Source organism: Symsagittifera roscoffensis, chromosome 1 (assembly GCF_963678635.1).
Source record: "Symsagittifera roscoffensis chromosome 1, txSymRosc1.1, whole genome shotgun sequence".
NCBI lineage: Eukaryota > Metazoa > Xenacoelomorpha > Acoela > Convolutidae > Symsagittifera > Symsagittifera roscoffensis.
Window position 1 is genome coordinate 6,466,441 of NC_087062.1, and position 23,746 is coordinate 6,490,186.

Here is a 23,746-nt window from a genome sequence, read left to right on the forward strand (position 1 = left end):
GGCCGCTCCATCTGTGAGTAGTTTTGTTCACCTTCACACACGCAATGGGCAAAAGTTTTGACCATCATGGCCAAAAAAAACATCATGGCCGCTCCATCTGTGAGTAGTTTTGTTCACCTTCACACACGCAATGGGCAAAAGTTTTGACCATCATGGCCAAAAAAAACATTATAGCCGCTCCATCTGTGAGCTGATCACGCAGTCTACACACATTTTGCTCTTATTTTTTTTCCAAATTTGCCACCAAATATGGAGATGAGAAATGTGTCACTTTCGTTCATACTGCTGGAATTCCATTTTCATTCACATGATTACGAAAAGTGTTTTAATTTGCCCATTACAAATATGACTATTAAAACCTTCAATTGTGGTAAAAGGCTATTTTCGATCAATTATAATCGAGTCCGACACGCACATAGATCCGGGTGTAAAAACCTCTAATTGCCGCATGTTTTTTATTTCAGCTTTTCATGGGTTGACTATGTTCATTTTATGTTTAACTATGTTTATCTGTGATGATGTTTCAAACAAAACTTAGGCATTTTTGTGTGTTATCTAAATACATATGTTGCAGGGTTCTTCGAAGCGTGAAACAGTCAAAGAACTCTCCAAGACATTCGGCCAGGCGCTCTTTCCTCTAACGTGCACCTCCTTCACAACTTCCCAGACTCTGGAAAGTGTCCTCAAGGGCGTGGCTCTATCCGGACTCTGGGTCACAATTCACAATGTGAACCATCTGAAACCCAGTTTGGTTGTCTTGCTGGGTAAAATGATTCACTCTTTGATTGACGCTGTGAAGAATAAGAAGGCGGAGATGGATCTGAAGCCGTTCTTCTATCCAATCAAAAGCTTCAACAACCCAGGAGTCTTTTGCACGATTGATGACAAGGTTCGTTATTTTTTTTACCTCCATTCTAAGAAGAAGGTTCTTATTTGGATTAACTTGCTTAACTGACTGATTTTTGCTCAGCTAACCGATCGATTTTGAATCAAAATATCCATATCCAATTGGAGACGTTCTTTAAATGTAATTTGGTTTTCTACTTATGAGACTAATATGCTTCCCGTTTTTTTTCTAGGTCGAGATCACCAGTTCGAATCCCGACCGTGCCATCCTTCGCTCGAGCAGCCTTCTTGCCCTCCCTCCCTCCGTCGTGTCCCAATTTCGCCAGGTGGCTTTGAGTTGTCCTGACCTTAAAAGTTCATACGAGGCCAGCTTAATCTCCAAAGGATTCACCCATGCTAATTCTCTGGCTCGGAAGCTAAGCGCTTTATCGGGATGTAGAATGGACATTGATGAAAAAATCGCGACAGTTAGTTCTCATTTCTGGGCTGATAAGTTCTGGCCAGGGCCTGGCTGGGCACCTTCTTTGACTGAAAACATCTTAGAAATGGCCAGGACAACCCTGGAAGAAATGCGAAAATCCTGGAAACTCAAAAATGAGACTGACACTTTATCAGACGATGAACAGACTTTACTTGAAGTGCAGGCGTTGGCAGTGGCGTTGAAAACTGTGTTTGTGAGCAGACATCCAGGGTCCATAGGGGCGAATATTTTTAAGGACAAACTGCTGAGTGTGATGCCAGAAGCAGAGAATGTTCCGATGACTCTTCAGGAACAGTCGGCTAGATTCCAAAATGATAACAGTAAATAGTTTTTTTATTTCGCACTATGTCAAAAAATTACATGTCCTAGATTGTCAAAAACCAGATCAAAATTTGCATTGCCTAATATTTAAAAACTATTTTTAGTAAAAAAAAAAGAACTTTTCATTTTTGTTTTCATTTTTTTCTTGCTTGCAATTTCTGAAGACAATAATCTACAAATTTTGACCATCTTTTTCAGACATGCTGGCGACCATCCAAGAAAGTTTAGATCTCAGCTTCGACAGAGGTCAATACTCGAGGTCCAACCAAGAACCAAACCAAAACCTAACAGCCCGTAGCGAAATCGTCGAGAGGCTTGGACTCGCGTCATCGCCTTACTTCTTGACTCGAATCCAACAATTAGCTGACATCTGCTCCACTCATAATTTCACGATTGTCAGTGGACGCGCCGGAAGTGGGAAGAGTAGCGTGATCAAATGTTACTCGGGACTTCTGGAGTCTCAAGGTTGCAAGGTGTCCACAGACAGACTGGTCGTCGGGACTCTGGAGACTCATGAGTTGTTTGGATACTACACAAGTTCCAAGTAAGAAATTCGCTAGCTGTTGATTTACCTAGTAGAAGTTCGTTGGCTATTGGTTTTTTTAAGGTCTCTTATTAGACAAATAATTTAGGAGAAATTGTTGGTGGTCGTATGGTACAGATTGGTTTTTTTGAGTTCACTAACCCTCACTTCAAATTTTTATCATTAGTTTTTCTTGCGTAAACCATACCTTACTACCTAAGAATCTTCAATGAAGGACTTGAAATTAAAGAGGTTACGCCATTTAGCTATCAAAGTTAAGCACATGTTCTGTTTTTCTCCAAAATTTGATTCATCGATGAAAAATTGACCTGAAGAAGTTTTTTAATGCTGATTTAACAAATGAACCTAAGCGAGTATTCTATTAAAAAGGTCCCAAAAACATCTACATTATTATCCTTGTGATTTCTAAATTAGATTTCAGGTGTTAAGAGCTCAGATTTTAGTAAAGAAATACTGTTGTACCCTTGGTTAAGAACTAAATGCACTTTTTTGAGTATTTTCTATTTCTCCGCTCTAATAGTTGGGTTGATGGTAATGAAAAATTACTCGGAGTTTTTGGGCATTTTTCGTGCCTTGATTGTTCAGTTTTTCATGTCTCGTGGATCATTTTGGACATATTTAACGTTTTTTTTTTATGTCTATTCTACAAATTTGCGAGCCTGCTAACAACTTTTTATAATGATTATTGTAATTATGTATTGTGGATTTTTTGGGCAGTTTTTCCTGGTTCTGCTTCAGTCGTTGGGTGGACGGTGGCTTCAACACCCTCGTCAGGAGCTACGCCCACAACGACCAAAGTGGCAGCGACTCCCATTCGGATCCCACCCGATTCCTGGTGATGGACGGAAACATCAACGAGCGACAGATGGAGATATTCGGCAGCGTCCTCCACAGCAACGGCAAACTCACATTCGCCAATAACGAGTCGTTTGAGTTGGCTGGAAACATTAAGATATTCTGGGAGGTTAGTGCTTGTCTAACTTGGTGCTTGAGTTTTTTTGGTTATCAAGTTTTTTGAAAAAAAAATTATCAAAAATTTTGCTTTTATTAAAAATATTTTGAAAAAATCTTGCGAGTTTCTTAACCGTCAAATTTTTTAGATACATTTGAAAAATTTTTGATTGCTTGGAGCATAAAGCCATTAAGACTGGATCGCACGAAATGCTGATGATAGAAATGATAGAAATATAATTCAAGTTTTTCATGACAACAACTTTTTTCGGCTTTTTTGTTTTTGTTTCTGTTTTTTTTTGGCTTAATAGGTTTCGGCTTATTGGCCTCATATTGCATCTTTCGACGAGCCAAAAAATTTTTTTGCTTGCGTGTCTGTGTTTTGAGGGTGAGGGGGACTTAATAACTTCTTTATTAGTCTTAAATTTTTTTGAATTTTTTTCGGCTTTTTTCTTCCTTTTCATAAGCTTTTCATAGGTATAGGCAGGGGCGGATTTAGGGGGGGGGGGGCGGGGGGGGCGGACGCCCCCCCCTCAGGGATTCGACCCCCTGCCGACCCAAAGGGTCCCCCCTTTGATACTTTTTCAGAAATCCATTTTTGGCGGATCGACCCTAAAATTTTTCTAAAGGCGCCTTTGGCGCCAATATATACTAACTTTGAGGGGGAGCGCGCGCCAAAAAAAATGCGATTTTTTTGTCAAAATTTTTCAAAAATTGCCCAAAAACGGCTTTTTTGACTGTTTTTTAAAAAATTTGCCTGCGGCGCAGAAAATTTTGCCAAAATAGGGGCAAAGCAGTGCTCTGGGAGAGCTCGAAAAATCAATTTGGTCGACCTAAAAAAAAAAAAAAGGTCGTCAAAATTTTTCGAAAATCCGCCCCCCCCCTCGAGAAAATCCTAGATCCGCCCCTGGGTATAGGCTTATATTATATCAGCTTAGTGGCCTCATTTTGTTTCATTTGACGAGCAAATGAAGTTTTTTGAGTGTTTGTGTATTTTGAGGGCGAGGGGGACTTATTCATTTTTCATAAGTCTTGATTTGTTTCGGCTTAAACGGTTTCTGACAAGGTATTTTCGGCTTCGTTACCGTTGGGTACATTATCTTCCGATGTTTATTTCCTATTCTAATGTTTTGGCGTGATTTTGTTTCAAAACTAGCCTTAATCATTTTGATAGATCTAGTTTTTTCGACATTTTCAAATTTAAAAAAATGTATCGCAAGTGGTGCGGAGCTCACCTTCGTCTCGGTGTGATAAATTTAATTTTCTAAATAAAGTTTATAGGTGAAATGTTGTTGTTTGTTTCTCCAGATTGACTCATTGGCGCAGTTAAGCCCCTCCGTTCTTACTCACGCACCTGTGCTTTCTCTCAACCAATCAGAACTGACCTACCAGATGGTGACGTCTGTCTGGCTGAACAACCAATGGGTCCACTACAAACCCAGTCTTCAGAAATTCATTGAAACGTACGTGCCAAAACTTCTAGAACATTCTGCCAAAATGCTCAAAGGACCGCTAGAGGGCGGTACAGATCGTGTGAGCAACCAAATTATCATCCGGGAGGCGTTAGACTCGGTGCAATTGATAGATAAAGTCAGAACAATGTTGAGATTGATCGACGGCTCCCTAGGAAGCTTCCGAAATGCTGGAGAGCAGATTTTGGAGCGATTTTTCTGCTTTTCGGCTATCTGGGCGTTCGGTGGACTGTTTGCGAAAGAGAGTCGAAATATGTTTTCTGAATGGTGGCATTCGACGTTCTGCTCATCGCCTGTGCCAATCAAAGGAACCGTGAGTAAAATTTTACGTGTTTACTTTAGTTTAAAAAAAAAACACTTTTCTTCTCTGTAATGCTTTCGCTTTTACTTCAAATTTGAAGCTGTCAATTATTCTTAAAATAAAATTACATTTTTGAGAAATGAATTTTTGGGCGAATTATGTGAAACAAAAGGCAAAATAAGTGACTCAATAACCATTTTAATTTGCGAGCTCAAAAAGTCTGATGTACGTTTTTAATTCACAAAAAAAGCAATTCTTTTAGGTCTGGGACTATTACGTCGACTCCGAGACTTGTGACTGGGCTCGTTACGACGAAAACCTGCCCCCCTACTCTGCCCCATCCCAGTGCGGAATAGCACACCACGCCTTCGTACCCACAGTATCGACCCAACAGTTGAGCAACCTGGTCGGATTAGCCCAAGAATCGGGTGCTCCCGTGATGTTGGTGGGCGAGCACGGGTGCGGGAAGACTTCGGTTCTGATGGATAAGTTGAGGGGTCCTTGGAGCAATGACGTTTCAGGGATCAAGGCCACCAAACATTCGGCTGCGAAGTAAACAACTTTAGAAATTGAAGTTATAACTAACATTTTTACTCTTTTTAATTATTACAGTTCTTTTAACTGCTTTTTAATGGTTACTTTTTTGTTAACAATGAACTTTTCTGTGTGATACTATGTTATGGCGCTTGAAAAGAGCGATGTTGTTAAAAAGTCGAATAATAATTTTTCAGCGAAGAAGAATTCCTTTTGGAGTTATTTCCTGTTAATTAGTGAGTATCATAGTCATTTTAGATTTATGTTGTCCGTTCAATCATAACCTAAAAACACATCAAATTTAGGCTCTAAAATCTGTCAGAATTTCATGTTCAAAATACTGTATACTTTTATTTGAATCATTTATATTATCTTTTAAGTCACAGTTAACTTCTTTAATAAATCCATGTTATCTAGTTAACTTTCATCTAAACATTTAGCTCGCGTTGCCCAAACTACAAATTGTATGTAAAATTTTAGCCGGACAAATGCGAAATCACTTTGGTCAGTTCTGAGAGAAAATCTGGAGTGGAAATACGGCAACAACTTTGTCCCCCGAGGCAACAAACAACTCATCTGTTTCATAGACGACATCAACATGTCTGAAATAGACTCTTTCGGCAACCAATCAGCGTGCGAGTTCATCCGACAACACCTCGACTGCGACGGAGTCTTCGATCCCGAGTCGATGAAGTGGAGAAGTTTGTCTAAGACTCAGTATGTGACGACTGTTAATCCGGCTCTGTCTTCGCAGAAGTTGAGCCCCAGACTCCTTAGGCACTTCATGATCTTCAACTGTCCTTACCCCAAGTAAGTCTTCGGGACTAGTTGACATTGACTAGAATTTTGTCTTCTATTTTGAAAGTTCGAGTACTTCAATTAATAGTAAAATTTTCTTATAAAAAATCACGGAGTTCACCTATTTTTGTATTTTAGCAACAGCGACATCCAAACTATCTTCAAGACACTCCTGATGAACCACTTCCTGCCTTTTGACCTCACAGCTCCAGTTGGGACGACGATGTCCAGCTACAGATACAACCAAGAGAAACGAAAGGTCGAGAATCTGCTCTCAACTACAGTCGCCGTCACTACCGAAGTTCACAACCGACTTCGAAGTATGTTCCTACCCACAGTTCAGAGAGCCCATTATGTGTTCACAGTCAGAGATATCAGGACTATCTTCACCAATGTCTGTCTGAGTTTGAGACCCCACTGTGACCGGAAGGACATTATTCTGCTGTGGGAACATGAGAATCAGTGGGTGTTTGGACGAAGGCTAATAGACCACGTCGACTACGACCGGTAAGATAGATTGGGAACCCAATGTTTACTCAAAATTGCAAATTTCTAACATTAAAGGGATCCCTTTATAGCACCTAGAAGTTTACGAATTCCACCATTATAAATTCAATTCTTACAAGATTTTGCAAATTGTGAACCAAGTAGCGAATCCCTTTTTGCAATAAGGAGGAACATAGGTAAAGAGATCCCTGATTGTAAAATTTACTAAAGTAGGCGAATTACATATTTTTGTCACATGTAATTTGTTCACGTTTCATAGATTCGCAGAATGCGTTGAAAAATTTTCTTGAAATGCATTGCCTTCAATCAACTGACAGAAAATTAAGATAGTGGTATCCGGCGGCTTCGGAAAAAGCTACTGTTTTGCGCTTTTTCGAAGTTATGCTACAGATATCATTCAAATAGCGGTCTTTAATTCAATGGCAACTTCCAGAAAAAAAAGTTTTTTTTCTGATGCATAAATCCATCAGTCCAGCCATGATTTTGATTTGACACAGATTTATTTTTAAAATCCATCTCTCTGCAAAATTTAAGAGTCAAATATGATAGCACAGGCTTCGATGTTTTCAATTCAGTGAAATTTTAGTGACAAAGAACTGACTATCAATCGATGATTTTGATGTTCTTCTCAGGTATCAAAAAGTGTTCACGACAGCCGCACGCAAAGAGTTCTCAAACGACGAAGACCTCGATTCTCTGATTGAGACAGAAGTGTCCCGACCCACCTTCAGCAGTCTGGAGGAGACGCTAAGTGGAGTGGTGATTGCGGGACCCCAACCAGGCACTGTGTCTAGGGACGGAAGGTTCCATGACAACTACAGGGCCTTCGAAGATGTCGATGAAGTGAAGGGTGTCTTGAAGGAGTCCATTAAAGAATTCAATAAATCAAAACCCAATATCAGAGTTCCTCTTTACAAGGTAATTTTAGGAAACGTTTCTTTCGTTATTTGACTGGGTTTTCGAAGTATTATTTCAGGGATTTTTTGGATTTATTTAGCACTACTATGCAATCCTCACCCCCAAATGCAGATTATGTTAAAAAAAACCGTTTTATTTAATTGGGCACTTGATTTTGCAGGTGGGGAAGGAGAACAAAATTTTTTCAGGCGGGGGAAGGAGAAAGAGCCGCGAGAGCAAGTGTCTTGGTATTATCGGGAACTAGGCATTTTTCCAGTAAACATCTTCTTGCAAATCTTACCTGCTTATCTTACTGGCTTTTTCAATTTTCATTACCTTATCAATCTTACTGGCATTACCTTATCAATTTTCAGGCTCGTTCCACCTGGCCTAGAGGTGATGGGGACGTTTTGGCATCCTAAGGTCTGGGGACCTACTCCCGGCTGGACCTTGTTTTTTTTGTTATATATGCAATGGAAAAATATTTTTCTGGTTAAATTGAATTGTCGGACTTTTGTTTGTCTGCTCAATTGTTGTCGGTTTAGCTACCACATCACGGATTATCTTGTGCTGTAAGCAGTTTTCGTTATAGCTCTAAGGGTTGTTCATTGTAGTTTCAGTAGGGACTTAAATTTTTTTTGTAATTTTTTTTTCCGGCTCAACTCGTGTCTGCTTTGGCTCAAGCGGCTTTGTTTCTGCTGCATAAGCTCTACTCCGTTGCTAATTTGAAATTCAATTGTTTTGCTTCGGTCGTTGTTTTAGAATAAATTTTTTAAAGAAATATTGTGGGCTTAATTTTTTCAGTTTTTTTTTTTCGTTTTCGACTTGTTCATTTTTTCATGTTTGTTGTGTTTGTTCTGTTTCGCAAGTGATGCAAAGCTACACTTCACCTCTGAGTTCGTTTTTATTCCGATCACTGAAATGAGGAGAAACTCTGTAGATTTTCCTTCCACGCAAAGTCATGTACAAAAAAAAACAAATGGTCTTGAGTGATTTATCATATTAAAGCCATTTCAATTGTGATTCGATCAAAAATTAAAATTTTTCAAAAAGTTTTCACCTTGTTGAGAAAAATTGATTTCAAGTTTTCGCCGAGTAAGTAAAGCGAGCAAGTAACGCGAAAAGTTCTTAATTAAACTATAAAACATTTAGTTTTTAGCTATAAAAATTAGTTTTGACGTTCCCGAGCACTATTAGTTGCATAAACTTGAAAGTGTGATGCTGAAAAAGTTGATTTTTTTCGCACATCAGTTTTTAAATTTTGTAAGATAGCTGTATTCAATGATAACTTTTTATAAAGTTCCGGGAAATTTTGATTTTAACTGCTCCAACCAAGCGCACAACAAAGTGACTCAAATTGGGGGAAATTGTTTGAAAACTCATTTTTTTGTTTGAAAAATAACTGTGATTGGAATTTTCTGTGCTTCTTGCACAGCAATTGACTCCTCTTTTTGTGATCTAGGTTTTTGTTCCGACAATTGAAAATGGGGAGGAACTGTGCATTCATGTGTGTCTTAGTTTTTTTTCTTTCATATTAAAACCCTTTCAGTGGTGATTTGAACGACATTAAAAAATTTGGAACATTTTTTCTCGGTATCGAGCAGGCTTATTAATTCTTTGGTCTAATTTCGAGCTAATAAAGTGAACGAGCAGGCTTATTAATACTTAATTTAAGCCCTTTGCAATAGCTTAATTGTGCCTAATTTAGTTAAGTCGCCTCGAGTAAAATTAGGTTGTTAAGTTTTTAAACGCCATTTTAGGAATCAAAAATTTCAAACATTTAAAAAAAATTAGCAACAAATTTTGAAGAAATTTTTTTTTCGAATTTTTTATAATTTTTTTTGGTTTTCCTTGTCATTTTTCTTCAGACAAGAAAGTATAAAACTTGTTATTTTTCTACTTCAGACAAAAAACTATAAAACTTGTCTTTTTTTTCATTTTTTTGTCATTCTGTGGTCGGAACATTCTGTGCTATTTGCACAGTAACCGGCTATCCTTGCTGCTATATAGATATCTATTTTTCAGTCTACTGTGGAAGAAGTGTGCCGAATAGCCCGTATGCTCCACTCGCCCCACAATGTGGGCCACGCCCTGCTAGTTGCAGACGGGTCACCGGGGGTCATCATGCTCATAGTGTCCATGGCAGCCCACCTGTCCAACTACACACTCTTCCAAATCAGACCCTCCCACCTGGCGGCAGCTGCTGCGAGTACTGCCACTTCTATGGCACATGGGAGAAGCGAGGTTGAGTACAATTTGGAGCACTTTAGAAGAGAGATTTCGACTGGCTACAAACGAGCTGGAGTCAATGTAAGTAGTCGGTTATTTTGATGTAAATCGAGATGGTTCAAATCAGTTCGTGGTTAATTGAATATAGTGAAACGCTAACAATTATTTTCTAAATGATTTTCTGTAGTTTGAATGATTTAACTGGTTAATTGAAGTTTTACTTAATTTTGAGACGAAAAAATAATCTTTCAACGAGATCCGATCGTGTAAAATCTTTTTCTGCCTATTTTTTTGTGTAAAATATCTATTCCTGTAATCATGAAACGTTGATTCGCTTAAGATGACGAAAAAAGGGGATACTTTTTGTTCAGAATGAAAAAATACTGCTGATGGTTACCTTGCATGAGACGAGCTGCGAGGACCAAATCTTGAGTCATCTCCAGGAACTGATCGTCCAGGGACCCCCTGTCAACTCACTCTTCAGTCCTGAAGAACAAACCAGCATCGTCAACTCAATCCGAAGTGCCGTGATCCAAAGTGGTCTTCCATACAGTCGAAGAACTGCGTGGGACTTCTTCTTGGAGAATGTCCGCACTAATTTCAGAGTTGTTTTGGTCACCTCGGCGTCCAAGCATGCGTTCCAGAGACGATGCATCACATTTCCACATTTGACTACTCACATGAATATTATTTTCTTCTCGCATTGGAAGTTGCAACAGTTGATTGAAGTAGCAAATTATCACGTAGATGGTTAGTTAGAATTAATATTAAAATTGTTGGGCCAAGTAGGCTACGCTGTCCTTGAAACTTAGAGACACTCAAATTTCCCATTAAAATTTTATTAATTTTTTATTTGAAAAAAAAAAGAAGCATTTTAAGATTTTTTTGACCATTTTTAAGAATTTACTTCAAGACACGAGGCGAATTATTCAATTTTCTAACAAAATCAATCGATTCTTTTTTTCATGGAAAACTGCCAAAAGTTACCAGCGAAGTATTAAATTGACCTAACTTGTAACCGAATCTCGATTTATTTAGACGAAGACACCGCGCATGTGTTAGCCAACATGCATCTCGCAATCCGGCAGCAAGACGGGGCCGAAAAGAACGCGGGTGAATTCTTCACTCTTACGAACACCACTTACGAGAAGTTCATCGAGCGGTTCGTATACCTGCGAAAGAGACGAGAAACCGAAATCAGAGCCACGAATGAAAAGGTTGAGCATTCGTTACGTAATATAGCCGAAGGCAATGACGTCATTTTGAAGCTGAAGAAGTCTTTGGAGCATGAACGAAGTGTGATGAAGAGTCAAGTTGAAGGAACTATTAAATTGATGGGTCAAATTGGAGAGGCAAAAGCGATCGCAAGACAGAATTTGGTGGTGTTGTATAAGCAACATGACAAACTCATCAATCTTAGAAAAGTGAGTGATTTCGTGATTGATCATTGATTTAGAAAAATTTTTGAAATATTTAATTTAGAAATTTTAAATCATGATTTTTTTTGGGTCTTGTTAAATTTTCAAGCGCTTTGAATAATATGACATTTGTAACATTTTTTTATTGGCCGATTCTATTTTGGGTATTTTTTTAAAAAAAAAAACGCATTTTATAGTCATAATATAAATTTTATAGTCAAAAAATTTTCCAAAAAGTATCTCTTCTGCTATCAGTTTTTCGTAGAAAAAAAATTCATAGAGATGAGAGCAGTTCTCAATATTCCTTAAAATTTTACCAAAATTATTACCAATTTTTTTTTATCAAAAGGGTTTTTAAAGGCGAAGTATATTAGAATATTTTGAACCTTGTAAGGAATTTCATCCCTTTTACAATAGGGGAAGGGGGATTGTTAACCTGATTTTTAACGGGATTGTTAACGGAGATTGTTGCCGTGTTCTGTATACGAATTTTGAATCTCATACGAGTTTTGAACATACACGTTGCATCCTTTTTGGAATAAGGGGAGGAGAATTTTTGGAGGTAAATAAACCAGCCGAAGTATAAAACATAGCCAACTGACAGTTGGAAAAAAGTAATGAAGGCAAGGAAACTGAAAACAAAATCAACTTGTTTTTTCAAAAACCTTCAATTTTTGAATTTCGAAGAAAAAAAATAGACGGCCTTAAAGCTCTTTGAATTTGTAGAACAATTTATGACGGACAGTAACAACGGACTTCCTTTTGATAATAGAAATGCACTGAGGTTAAAATAACAAGTCAAACCGAGAAAAATCAAAACTGAGCGTGAACAAATTTTAAGTCTTTTTCCGGGCCAATTGAGCATTCTCCCACCCCCCCCCCCCATTCTCGCGTGGGGGGAGATAGCTCAATAGGTACTTGAGACATGTTTATAACCACTTGAAAATAGTTTGAATGACATGAAATCATAAACCATATTTTGCAACGACTGTGGAAAGCCAAAACTTACAATATCAAAGCTCAAAAGTTTCATTCAAATAGAAAAAAGAATCAATAAATCAGGCATAAAAAGCGACTTTTTTCTTTCTTAAAATGACAAAAAGCTTTTGCGTACAATATTAAGGTGCTGCGGAGAACCCTTTTTGCTATTCAGATACAAGGCTAGAGCACCAACCCTGGTAAATCGCTTTCCTCGATGAGGCTATGGTCGCCTATACAAAAATTTGCAAAAAAAATTTTTTTCATAAACTTCGAGTTATTTTTATAAATTTTTTCTCGTTACTCATATAAAAAAAACTTTAGTCGGTCAAATGATTGCGTGCTATAAACAAAACATCCATCTACTTCCGTTTGCTGACGTTTTTTTGAAGAGTTTATTCGTTTTTGCGGGGGGGGGAGATAGCTCAATTGGTCATTACGGGGGGGGGGGGGAGATTGCTCAATTGATTCCTTTTTCCTGAATAAAAAAATCAGCAAGACCTATATAAGAGTCTTCACTACGTTCATTACTCTTAACCAGCCGAAAAGTTACATCATATGAATGAATTTTGCATAACTTTCGAAACTGCTACATTATTGTTGCATAAATATGATATAACACTTTCGAATTTTCGGCTGGTTGATACTTCGTCTGGTTTATATATCAACGAATTTTTAAACGCGGTTGTATCCGACATTAGTCGTCTTTTTTTTCAGGCCTTTCCCTAGTTCCGTATACGAATATTGAACAACATACAGTTATTGAACACAGGAGTTCAATAACTGTATGCTTTCTGCAATGAGGGGAGGAACATTTTTAACCGACCTTACACGACTCTTTTTTTTCCTAGGCACTTCCCGAGTTCCGTCTGGCCTATGAGCGGGCGTGTTACAAGACTGAGAAACTGTATTCCGAGACAGTGAAGCTGGTCCATCAACTGGACAATGTGCAGCTGGGGGAGTTGAGAGCGATGCCGAAGCCAGACCAGGAGGTGCAGGACTTACTCGCCACCATCATCAAAATACGTGAGTTTACTTCTGAAATCATTTCAAAAACAATGCAGAACACTTCTAAAATGGCACCACAACGTAACAGCATAACAGCTTCAGAAGTATAGTATTAGCGTGAAAATGTGTTTATATTTAGTAGAATGCGTCGGAAATGATAAAACTAAGTGTTTGGATGCAAAAACATTTAAGTAAATTTCAGACTGTTGAAAAATTTTTTACGATTTTTCTCATTGATTCGTATACAAAAATAACGATTCGTTTTACAAACTCAAATTAAGCTTTTGATTTCCTAACACAACGTAGTATAATATCTTCGCTCAAAACTAAGAATCTGGAATAAGAGCGTCCAATTTGTAATCAAACAATTTCTTGTGCTTTTCTTAAAAATGTGCTAATCTTTTTGAAATATCTAATGATTCTATTCAATATAACAATATACTTCATACCATACAAGGTGCTATGCATAAATGTGGTATTTTAGTTCTTTGCTCATCACAACTTTGTTCAATGGTGCAGATAATCTTTTGAATTGGTGTCATTGGTTTTCTTTGGACCGTTCTGTTTACGCGAAGTGTAAACGTTTGAGTCAAAATGATTTCCGACATCGATAATAACTTCAAAAGGTTATGTAAATCCTTGGATAGATTTTAACTTGATAGTTGTTAAATACGGAGCAAGCGAGTGCTTTCTTTACACTTAAACTCAAAGTTTCCTAATCGAAAGTGAATTCTCAGATAATTTTCTCAGGTTTTCGTCTATTTTATCTTCAATGAAAATTGGAAATGCTCATCGCTTTTATAAATTGAACTTAAAATTTTCCTTATATGGTCAACTACGTGGTCACTGCTCGTCCACGACAATTGCCGAGACAACCGAGCATTCCATTCGGGAGCCGACTTAACACGACTTCTCAATCTTCGGACCAAAGTGTCCCGTGCTGTTTCATAGACACAATTGTGGTTTACATATTCATTTGTCACATGCGAGGACTCACTTCGGGTCTGAGTTTCCGAGCGAGGCCGAACGCGACGCCGAACCCAATTTGTCCCGTGGCCAATAAGTACACACAAGTGCATGACTCAATTATTGTGCAGTGCACGCCAACTTATATGCTCATTTCGGTTCAGGTATAAACAGACAGCTCACTGAGATTGTTTTATAACTCAGAAATGATGACGAGAAAGTTATACAAGATAGTAATCAAAAATTACTGTTAAACTAATTAGAGTTGAATTTGGCATTTCAAATAAGTAAAACAAAGTGATCGGCTGTAATTGAATCATTGCCTCAGCTCATAATATTGCATAGTTTTTTTTTTATAAAAGACTCAAGTTATTTCTTACAAAAAACATCTGTAGTGAGCCCTGAAATTATGTAATACTCACTAATCGAATAGCTAATTTCAACTGTTTTTAATGATTACAGATTTGATATCTTAAAAATAAGTCCTTTCTCGTCATAACTTTGATTGTAAAAATCACACATAAACCGTATTTTCTCAAAAAAAGCCGCCAAGCTAAAAAAAATCATGAAATTTTTTTAATGAAATAGTTTCATGAATTGAAAAAATAAATACCTTCGAATAAAAGATTTCTTGAATAAAAAGACGGTTTTCGATAAAAATTAATTGATTTCACTTGCGAGAGCAAGTGACTGGTAATCGGGAACTAGACTTTTCCCGTAAACAACTTTTCTGACAAATTTTGCTGACAGCTCAATTCTGCGGACATGCTCATTTTCTTGAAAAATCAAATCAAACTACTTTGTTTATCTGAGGTAGTCCTTAGTTTGTTCAATTAAATGTATTGAAAAATTGTTGATTTCGGATTTGTGGTTTTCATCCTAATTTCTGTCGGCTGATTTTCAGTTTTCTTTGAAATGCAATTTGTATTATCTGCTACGCTTTTCAAGCAATTTCTCTCAAAAGCTTGGTTTTTTAATTTTTGATTTCAACGGTCCTAAAACTTTAGGCATCATGAAAACGTACGGGATTTGTTTTTTTTTTTTAATTTTTTTTTGAGACGTTTTGACAATTTTGCCCTTTTTTTAAAAAAAAAAACTTCGCCAATTTTCAAAAAAGTAGATCCAATAACAAACCGCCCACTTCTCTGTATGCCTGCATAATCCACTTGTCTCTTTCTATGTTACCCCACTTTCTAAGGCCTTCGAAAAATTCGCCTTGGGAGGAATTTTTGACCCATTTATTTGTCGAATTTTCCTCTTTCTTGAAAAGTATCAGCCCAAATTTGAGATTTTGGGTTCAATTGCATAAGTGGCTGCGCCAAAAAGTTTTTGCTCAAAAAATTATGGCCCTTAGAAAAGTCAATTTTTTTTGACAGTTTTTTGTAACGTTTCGATTTTTCTCAATAATTACCCTCTCATGTCTTGGATTTTAGGTTCATTGGATAGAATTGATTGTGGGAAGTTCTCTTGTATAAGCGGCTACGCCCGTATTTTTTTACCGAAAAGTTATAGTCCTCGGAAAAGTCAATCTTTTGATTTTTTGACTGTTTTTTGAAGTTTTATGACATGTCTTGAGAACAACTTTCCTTAATCAGAAATTTTGCGTTCAATCGAAAAAACGATTTTTGAAAAATTTTTCTGAATAATCGGCTACGCTCAATTTTTTCGGCACAAATTTTTATAGCCCTCGGAAACGTCAAATTTTTGATTTTTTGGTCTTTTTTTTCGAAATTTTTCGAAACTACTCTCACAAACCTCTGATTTTGTGTTTAATTCAAAAAACGGGACGTGGGAAGGTACACTGCTTAAGCTGATACCCCTTTATTTTTTTTTCAGGAAAAAAATAACAGTCATTGGAACTTTATAGGCATGAACTTTTGGTAGTTTTTTTTGAAAAATTTGACCGTTTTTGTAAAATTTTTGACCGTTTTTCTCAAAAAGCTACGCTGTCAATTTTCAGAATAATGGTTTCATCGAAAAAACAAATTGAGTTTTTTCGCTGCATACGCCGGTGCGCCCTGTTTTATGTAGAAAAAAAATATATTAATTTCGGAAAGGGCTAAAGTTGGTCATTTTCATTTTCTGTATTCTTTTTGATTTTTCATAAAAAATTATCCTGCCAATTGTGAGATAAAGGATTCAATCGGGTTTTTTTTTCGCCGAAACGTCAATTCCCCAGTTGTTACAAGAAATCATGTCATGTCCTTGAAAACGTTCACATTCACAAGTTCTTACCGTTTTCCAAACTTTTCCAAATTTTAGTTTCACTTTTCTTAAAATTTACCCTGTCAAATCTGATACTTAGAGTTAAATCGAAAAAAAAAGTTATGGAAATCTTGCCATTATAAGTAACTTGGCTGTCACAAATTCAATCAAAAGAAATTTTCGTGGGAATTTCCACTACCCTGCCCATTTTCCTTTTGAGTTCATTTGTTAGAACGGGTAATAGGTATCTCCCCTACACCAGCAAATAATCACTTATTTTAGTCAAAAAACGACAAAGATTTTGGATTTTTGAAATTTTCGAAAATTATGCATTTCATCCTGTGTCAATTAAAGCACGTTGTAAAAAATATCAAACGGGTACTTCAAGTTTTAGCTGCGCCCCAAGTGTTAACTAAAATTTATGAATTGTTTTTCGGTTATATGGGCTGGGCTTATGTTTCATCGGTTTAGTCAAACCTAATTTGCGTAGCTTCAAGGGCGAGTTTCAAAATGCCTTTGACCTTTTCAGGAGGGATGGGTCTTAACAGCTTGGACTTCAAAGTTTTTTTAGCTTGAAATGTTTTGTGCCTACTTAATGAAGGTGTTATGCCTTAGCTGACGCTTGTTCATTTTTTCTTAATGCTTTTAAGGACTTTTGTTGAAGATCATTCATTCAAGCCAATGATATGAAATTTTTGTAGATGTAGTTTTTTCAATTAATTTTTGCAGCTTAACTTTTCAAAAAATAATGACTTGCTTCTTTTTTTTCTATCAATATCTTGTAATGCAGCGTTCTACTTGTATTGTAAGTGTTGCGAAGCTCCGCTTTGCTTCTGTGCTAAATACGCGACTTTTACCCGACTTTTATTTGTGAAAATTCGGTAATAGACGGGACTGACTCTGCCTGGGGAACTTGTGCATCTGAATGACAGAAGATGTATTCTGCGAGTGAACTCAACTCACTTCCACATCTTGTTCCCCTACGACCACTGCCACACCACCAGGCACCATTGTTCACACACCATTCATGGATATGTTACTTAAAGATAGAGACCATACATTCCATTCATGAATATGTTACTTAAAGAGAGAGACCATACATTCCATTCATGAATATGTTACTTAAAGAGAGAGACCATACATTCCATTCATGGATATGTTACTTAAAGAGAGAGACCATACATAGGGACATACAATGTGAACAGTACATATACCATTCATGGATATGTTACTTAAAGAGAGAGACCATACATAGGGACATACAATGTGAACAGTACATATACCATTCATGGATATGTTACTTAAAGAGAGAGACCATACATGGGGACATACAATGTGAACAGTACATATACCATTCATGGATATGTTACTTGAAGAGAGAGACCATACATAGGGACATACAACGTGAACAGTACATATACCATTCATGGATATGTTACTTAAAGAGAGAGACCATACATAGGGACATACAACGTGAACAGACTTTCATCAAAACCTATCCCACTTCGCACATATAGGCGGCTCTTAACTACTGATACAAGCAAGGCTGAGCTCTTCTCCAATAACTCCCCGCCCCACCCCTCATACACACCTCTGTTTTTGTTCCGGCCATTTGTATTTCAATTTTTTATTATTATTCCGACTTTCGATACGAAAGTAACGGAATACTTGTGCTCGGGGTGTCTTTTTTTATTCAGACAAATTACGACTTTTTAACTAGCCATTTTTTACAGAATTTTTTAAATATCATTCAAAAGGTATTGTTGTCCTGAGCTTAAATTTGAAAAGATATTTCACCTGTGATCATTTTTCGTAAAGTTATGGGGGTTTAAAGATTGCTATTTTGGCCATTTTTGACCAATGTGGGACAATTAACGCGCGATATAATTCGCGCTATTAACGCGTAAGCGAGATTTAATCTGTCTTAAAAATTGTTCCAAGTTGGTTGAAACAAGCTTATTTGCCATAATTGATTTGTTACAAGGAGTGAAATCTATTCTTTTGTAATTTATATGGCGTGTGTGGGGATGATTTTCTCAAAAAATCAGGTACCAGAAAAATATCATCAGAAAACTTTACTTTAAAGCCCTTTCAGTGACACAAAACTTTAAAGCCCTTTCAGTCGTGATTCGAACGACAGTAAAATTTTTGAAAAATTAATCCCAGTATCGAGAATACAGGTTTAAATTTTTTTATTTTTAGTCTAAATGCGAGCGAATGAAGCGAGCGAGTAACGTTTATTTTAGCAGCGTTTGGCTTGCAATAGCTAATTGATGCTTAATTTAAGCAATTAAAACTTAGATTGATTCTAAAAAAAGGCATTTTTTGGAGCGCCATTTTGGGAATGAAAAACTTTTTTTTTTCAATTTTTTTTGTTTTTCTTGTCATTTTCTTACAAAAACTGTTGTCCCATTTGCCTGTTTTACTATGACTGTGGAATTTGCCTGAGTTCTAGTTTTTCGTTCCGATCCTTTTGTCACATCATACAGAAAGACGACAGTAATTTGAAAAAAAATTTTATGTGTATTTTTAAGACTATGGTCGGAACATTCTGTGCTAATATCTTGTTTATTTTTCATTTCGTTCAAATGTGGCATAAAATTTACCAACATTTTGCTCTCATTAGCAATCTTGTAAAAATAATAATTACACCGAAAAATTGAATTTTTCATCTGGCTGAAGGGATCCGTGGAAGAGGCCATGGACTGTTTAAATTATCATATTTTTTGCGCTTCATCTCACTGTAATAAACCGCTGCTAAATCTTTTATCAAGAATTACATATAGTTTAGCAGTTAGCAGTTCTTTTGAGCTAAAAATGCTGCTTCACGAACGAGTACAGTTTAGATAAGCCTCGAACCGCCAACCTTTCTATCGAAAAGGCAGATTTTTTTGGAAACTTTTTCTTGCATCTATGGAAAGGCTCAAAACTAGGTTCTCAGATGCAACAAAAAAAAAACATTTTTCACTTTAAGTTTTATATATTTGAAAATTTTTCTTGGTTCTCCGGCTAAAATCATAGATCTGCTCCTTAAATGTATGGTGTTGTCATGTTTTGTGAATAACGGTGCCTGATGCCATACTTCTACTGAAAATAGGACCATCCACTCTGCCACTGAAGTGACTTTCGAGCAGACTGTCCAGGTGTTCCCACCTGTGTTCCCCGGGGCACAATCATCCAACTTTGCAGGTGCCACTTTTATCATCAACTTCTATCATAACGCAAAATTATTTTACAAAAATTATTAAATTTTTCTTGACACTGAGACAACTTTTTGATTTTTTTGAAGTAGTAATTACGACAATAGATCTTTAATATAATACAATGCTTGACCCTTTAAGAGCTTTTCTTGGGAAACCGAAAAAAATTTTGGCTAGTCAATTGTTTTTAATCCATACTTATTAGCTTATCCAAAATATTAATCAAAAGAGCCATTAGAAAAGTCTTCAATAAGAGTCTTAAAAAAACTTAGAAAAAAAACAATGATTTGGCTGCATAGTCAATATTTTTGATGATTTTTTGTGAGCAACTATTTGGTCAACTATTTTTTTAAAAAATAGTTGATGTGGGCAACTATTTTTTTAATAAACAATTGAAATTTCAGCCCATGTTAGATGCACTTTGTCCATACATGGTCTGACCATGAAGGGTCTTGATGACCTTCAGATGTATTCGGTGGACGCTTACGCCACTGGTCACCTCAACTTCGAACTCACACTCTTCAAAGACTCCGACTTCCGAGTTCCTCAGCCATTCGGGGCACCACTCATTGTCAAGAAAGGATTTCTTATTCAAACAGGGAATCCCTAGTTTTTGAGATGAAAAATATGTCAGCCAATCAGAACTCAGTGTTCAAAAACCGATAAAATTATGTGTAAAAATCAGAACAGCGTTTAACAGTGTAAAACGTTGATAAAAACGTAAGTTAGGGCCTTTGGGCGAGGGCAGTGTCTCTTTCAAACAATTTTTGTTGATGTTCCAACAATAATTATATTGAGTTAGAGCAGTTCAAAACAATACGCTAGCTTTTTAGCAGAAAGTTCTATTCCCACAAAATAGAAGGAACTTTTTAGGTTGAAAATCATTCAAAATCATGTACACTCTTAAATGATTTTGGTTGATTTTCAACTTAAAAATTTTCTTTTTTATTTAAAAAATCTTGAAATCCTATCTTGTATATCAGTTCCACGAGTCAGACTGTGTTCATATCTGCCAAGTTGATTTCGACTGTCTACAATTCGAAGATAGTCCTCGAGAGCTGTTGGACTACCAAGACAAACAGCAACAGAGACCTCGACAGATATTACCTACTCCAGGCACCAAACGAACAGTTTTTTTTCTGAAATTTTCGTTAAAAAAACCATTTTCAGCAGTTTGAAATCATTCAAGTACATCCAACATTTTGTAGAAAAAAAATCCGAAAAAAAACATGATGTTTTTTTCGGGTTTTTTTTCTACAAAATGTTGGATGTACTTAAAAAACCCCCTCCCCCTTTCAAGAAAGGGGGAGAAATTGTTAAGTTGATTAAGTTAGTCAAATTTTTGACCAATCAGAAAACGGCAAAATTAGAGTTCTCAATGAAAAGCTATAGTGCTAATTTACTGTATTTATTTATAGCGGTGAAGACTATTTAGTAGATGCTGTAGATTAAAAAATATTTTATCTAAATTCTGTGGGCATGTATTTTTAAGTTTTTCTCTCAAGATTCAACAAAACTTGTGCTAATGTGAGGATAGAAAGAAGCCAAACTATTTTGCGCTTCTGCTTCGAATAAGCTTGAAATCATGACTCTGCTAGCTAAAAAAAACAATTAACATCATGTGTGTTTTCTCGGAAATTTAAACTGGAATTAAATATTTTTGATGCCTGGTTTTTTGGAGAAACGAGCTCCTCTTGATTCGACCTTTCATGTACTCGAGAATATTTCAAAAAACAACGAAATCTTCTTCCAATTCGAGTCGTTTCGTTTCGTCGACGAGAGCCGAACTTCTCTTATATACGTACATTGTGACATCATAATTTGTTCAACTCATGAGCCGAGTTTTCAGCAGTGTATTAATGATTCGTGGCACGAAAGCGAACCGAAAAAGGAAGTTCCGAATATGAAAAGAAATGTGGAACCGAGTTCTCATCAAAAGAACGATGTTCTAGATTATATAAGGAAGCGAAATATTTTTAAACTTTCTGCTCAAACTCCAATTCTGAAACTGAAATCTAAGTCCAAAAACTATCAATCTTTATCGAGGATTCCTAGAAATACTTTCGATGTAGTTTTAGGCAGTTCTAGAGCTAATTGTGTTTTCAATCCTCATTTTTCAATTCCTCTTTTTTTGATTTCTTTTTATGTCAATTGTGTTTCTGCTTATAATTTGAATACTTGTATTTTGTTCAATTAATTCTTTTCTCTTAAGTTCAGTGTTTTCCAGTTCAATTAATATCTCGGGCTATTTGTCTAAGAAATTTTCCAACCGGAATCATTTCACATATAAAGTATCAGATACCATAGCAAAATCATACCATAATTCGGAAATTAAACCTCATCGAGTGATTTTATAATTACGCCCAAAATCTCACTCAAATATTTAATAATACACTGAAGTACTTCATAATATCAAATCTGAAGTGTGTATATTTCATATTTTTGGGTAATTTCAGTGAAAGCGCCAAACTCTGATTCCACGTGGGCGAAGGGTGCCAAACGACAGATGGCCAACTTGGAGCGATTCAAAGAGGAACTTCTTCGATTCGAACAGGAGCCGATGAAGAAAGCGACACTGGAGATGGTGGAACCCCTCGTGAACAAACCCAGTTTCACGCCTGACCAGATGACGATGCGGGCCAATGACAACAAAGCGGCCGGAGATCTGGCTCAATGGGTTCTCAATGTCATACAGTTAGTGTAAAGTACAACATTTAAATTGCTAAAATTCATAATATTAAGATTTAAACTTGAAGGTGATTTTTTTCCGCGAACATTTATCAACACAAACCAAAAAGTTAGTTTTTTGGTTGAAATTTGAATGCATCAACCATTGGGAAGGAACTAAGGTTTCTAGCGTATTTTTGCCCCGCGCAAAATTAGGTGAAACAAAGACGTGCGGGACTGAGTGATATTTAATCATCGAGCCCTTTCATTCGTGATTCAATCAATGTATGAATCTTTGGAAAAACTCTTTCTCGAAAAAAAATTGGTTCCTGTTTTTGGTTTTGTGACAGTTTACAGCTATGTAATTTGGAAAAAAAATCGCAAAATATTCAGTGAAAAACATGGAAACATTTGGTTTGCAAGGACTTCTGTCTTTTTTGCGAGTTGCGGTATTATGGTGTCTCTCTTCTGTCTAGGTTCAACAAACTGAAGTACGAGAAGGTGCGACCCCTGAAGGAGAAGGTGGACTTGACGGGGGAGGAGTTGCGAGAGGCAGAGGGGAAGATGGTCAGTCTGGAGAGCAGGAGGGGCGAATTGGAACAGAGGTTGAGGGAACTGGCCAAGAACTATGAAAAGGCTACGGTGGATAAAAACAACCAGCAAGAAGCAACTGTCAACATGGACCAACAGGTAACGGCTCTATCTGATTATAGCCCCAAATCCATCTTTCCCAGTAACTTAAAACCAATGAACCCCACCCCCTCCCCCCCCTCCCCAGCCTAGCCAAACAATTGACGCCACCACCGAAGTTTATTTTGCTGTTATGATAGGGGCTATAATTTGGTGGGTGCTCTTTAATGGGAAAGATTCCTTGAAGTCGTATAAAAATGGCTGGCTTGACTGTTATCGGGTGGGGTCTCAATAATTGTTTTGCACAATTAAGTAACCACCAAAGTTACGTTGCAAGGGTATGTCCCGTCGTTCATTTTATTCCAGGTTGACGAAGCTACCCAGTTTGGCCTAGTGATGATGCACCAAGTAGACGTATGCCAGAGTATCCAGAGTGCATTCGAGGAGCGACAAGCCACTGTTTGTGGGAGCATTGCTCTCTGTGCTGCTTTTGCAGCCTACTTGGGACCCTATGGCTTCAACTTCAGGGCCTCGATGATGTTGGAACACTGGCCCAACTGCCTCACCCAGAGAGGGATTCCAGTCCAGTTCGACGTCATCGATCCCCTTAATGGTTATTAATTGTCTGATGAAGTTCCTATTGTTTTGAGTGGTTCCCAAGCTTATCACCCCGCGTTTTTAACCCCCTTTTTTAACCCCTCTCATATAACCCCAGAATTAAATAACCCCACTACAATTTAACCCCGTTTTAATACCAATTGTTAGAATCAAAGTGAAAATTACTTGAAAGGAA

General features: G+C 37.0%; 1 protein-coding gene across 1 annotated transcript in view; it reads left to right on the forward strand.

Annotated features, from left to right (window-relative positions):
* Positions 1-23,746, forward strand: part of LOC134843901 (uncharacterized) — a 681,357-nt gene that overhangs the window by 599,716 nt on the left and 57,895 nt on the right. Inside the window, exons 29-44 of the mRNA XM_063860276.1 lie at positions 575-889; positions 1,080-1,647; positions 1,847-2,192; positions 2,931-3,156; positions 4,452-4,928; positions 5,179-5,468; positions 5,931-6,260; positions 6,387-6,755; positions 7,388-7,673; positions 9,678-9,962; positions 10,253-10,631; positions 10,920-11,305; positions 13,129-13,303; positions 22,113-22,350; positions 22,800-23,013; positions 23,320-23,566. Coding sequence (XP_063716346.1) covers positions 575-889; positions 1,080-1,647; positions 1,847-2,192; positions 2,931-3,156; positions 4,452-4,928; positions 5,179-5,468; positions 5,931-6,260; positions 6,387-6,755; positions 7,388-7,673; positions 9,678-9,962; positions 10,253-10,631; positions 10,920-11,305; positions 13,129-13,303; positions 22,113-22,350; positions 22,800-23,013; positions 23,320-23,566 — 5,131 coding nt within the window. The remainder of the gene's footprint in view (positions 1-574; positions 890-1,079; positions 1,648-1,846; positions 2,193-2,930; positions 3,157-4,451; positions 4,929-5,178; positions 5,469-5,930; positions 6,261-6,386; positions 6,756-7,387; positions 7,674-9,677; positions 9,963-10,252; positions 10,632-10,919; positions 11,306-13,128; positions 13,304-22,112; positions 22,351-22,799; positions 23,014-23,319; positions 23,567-23,746) is intronic.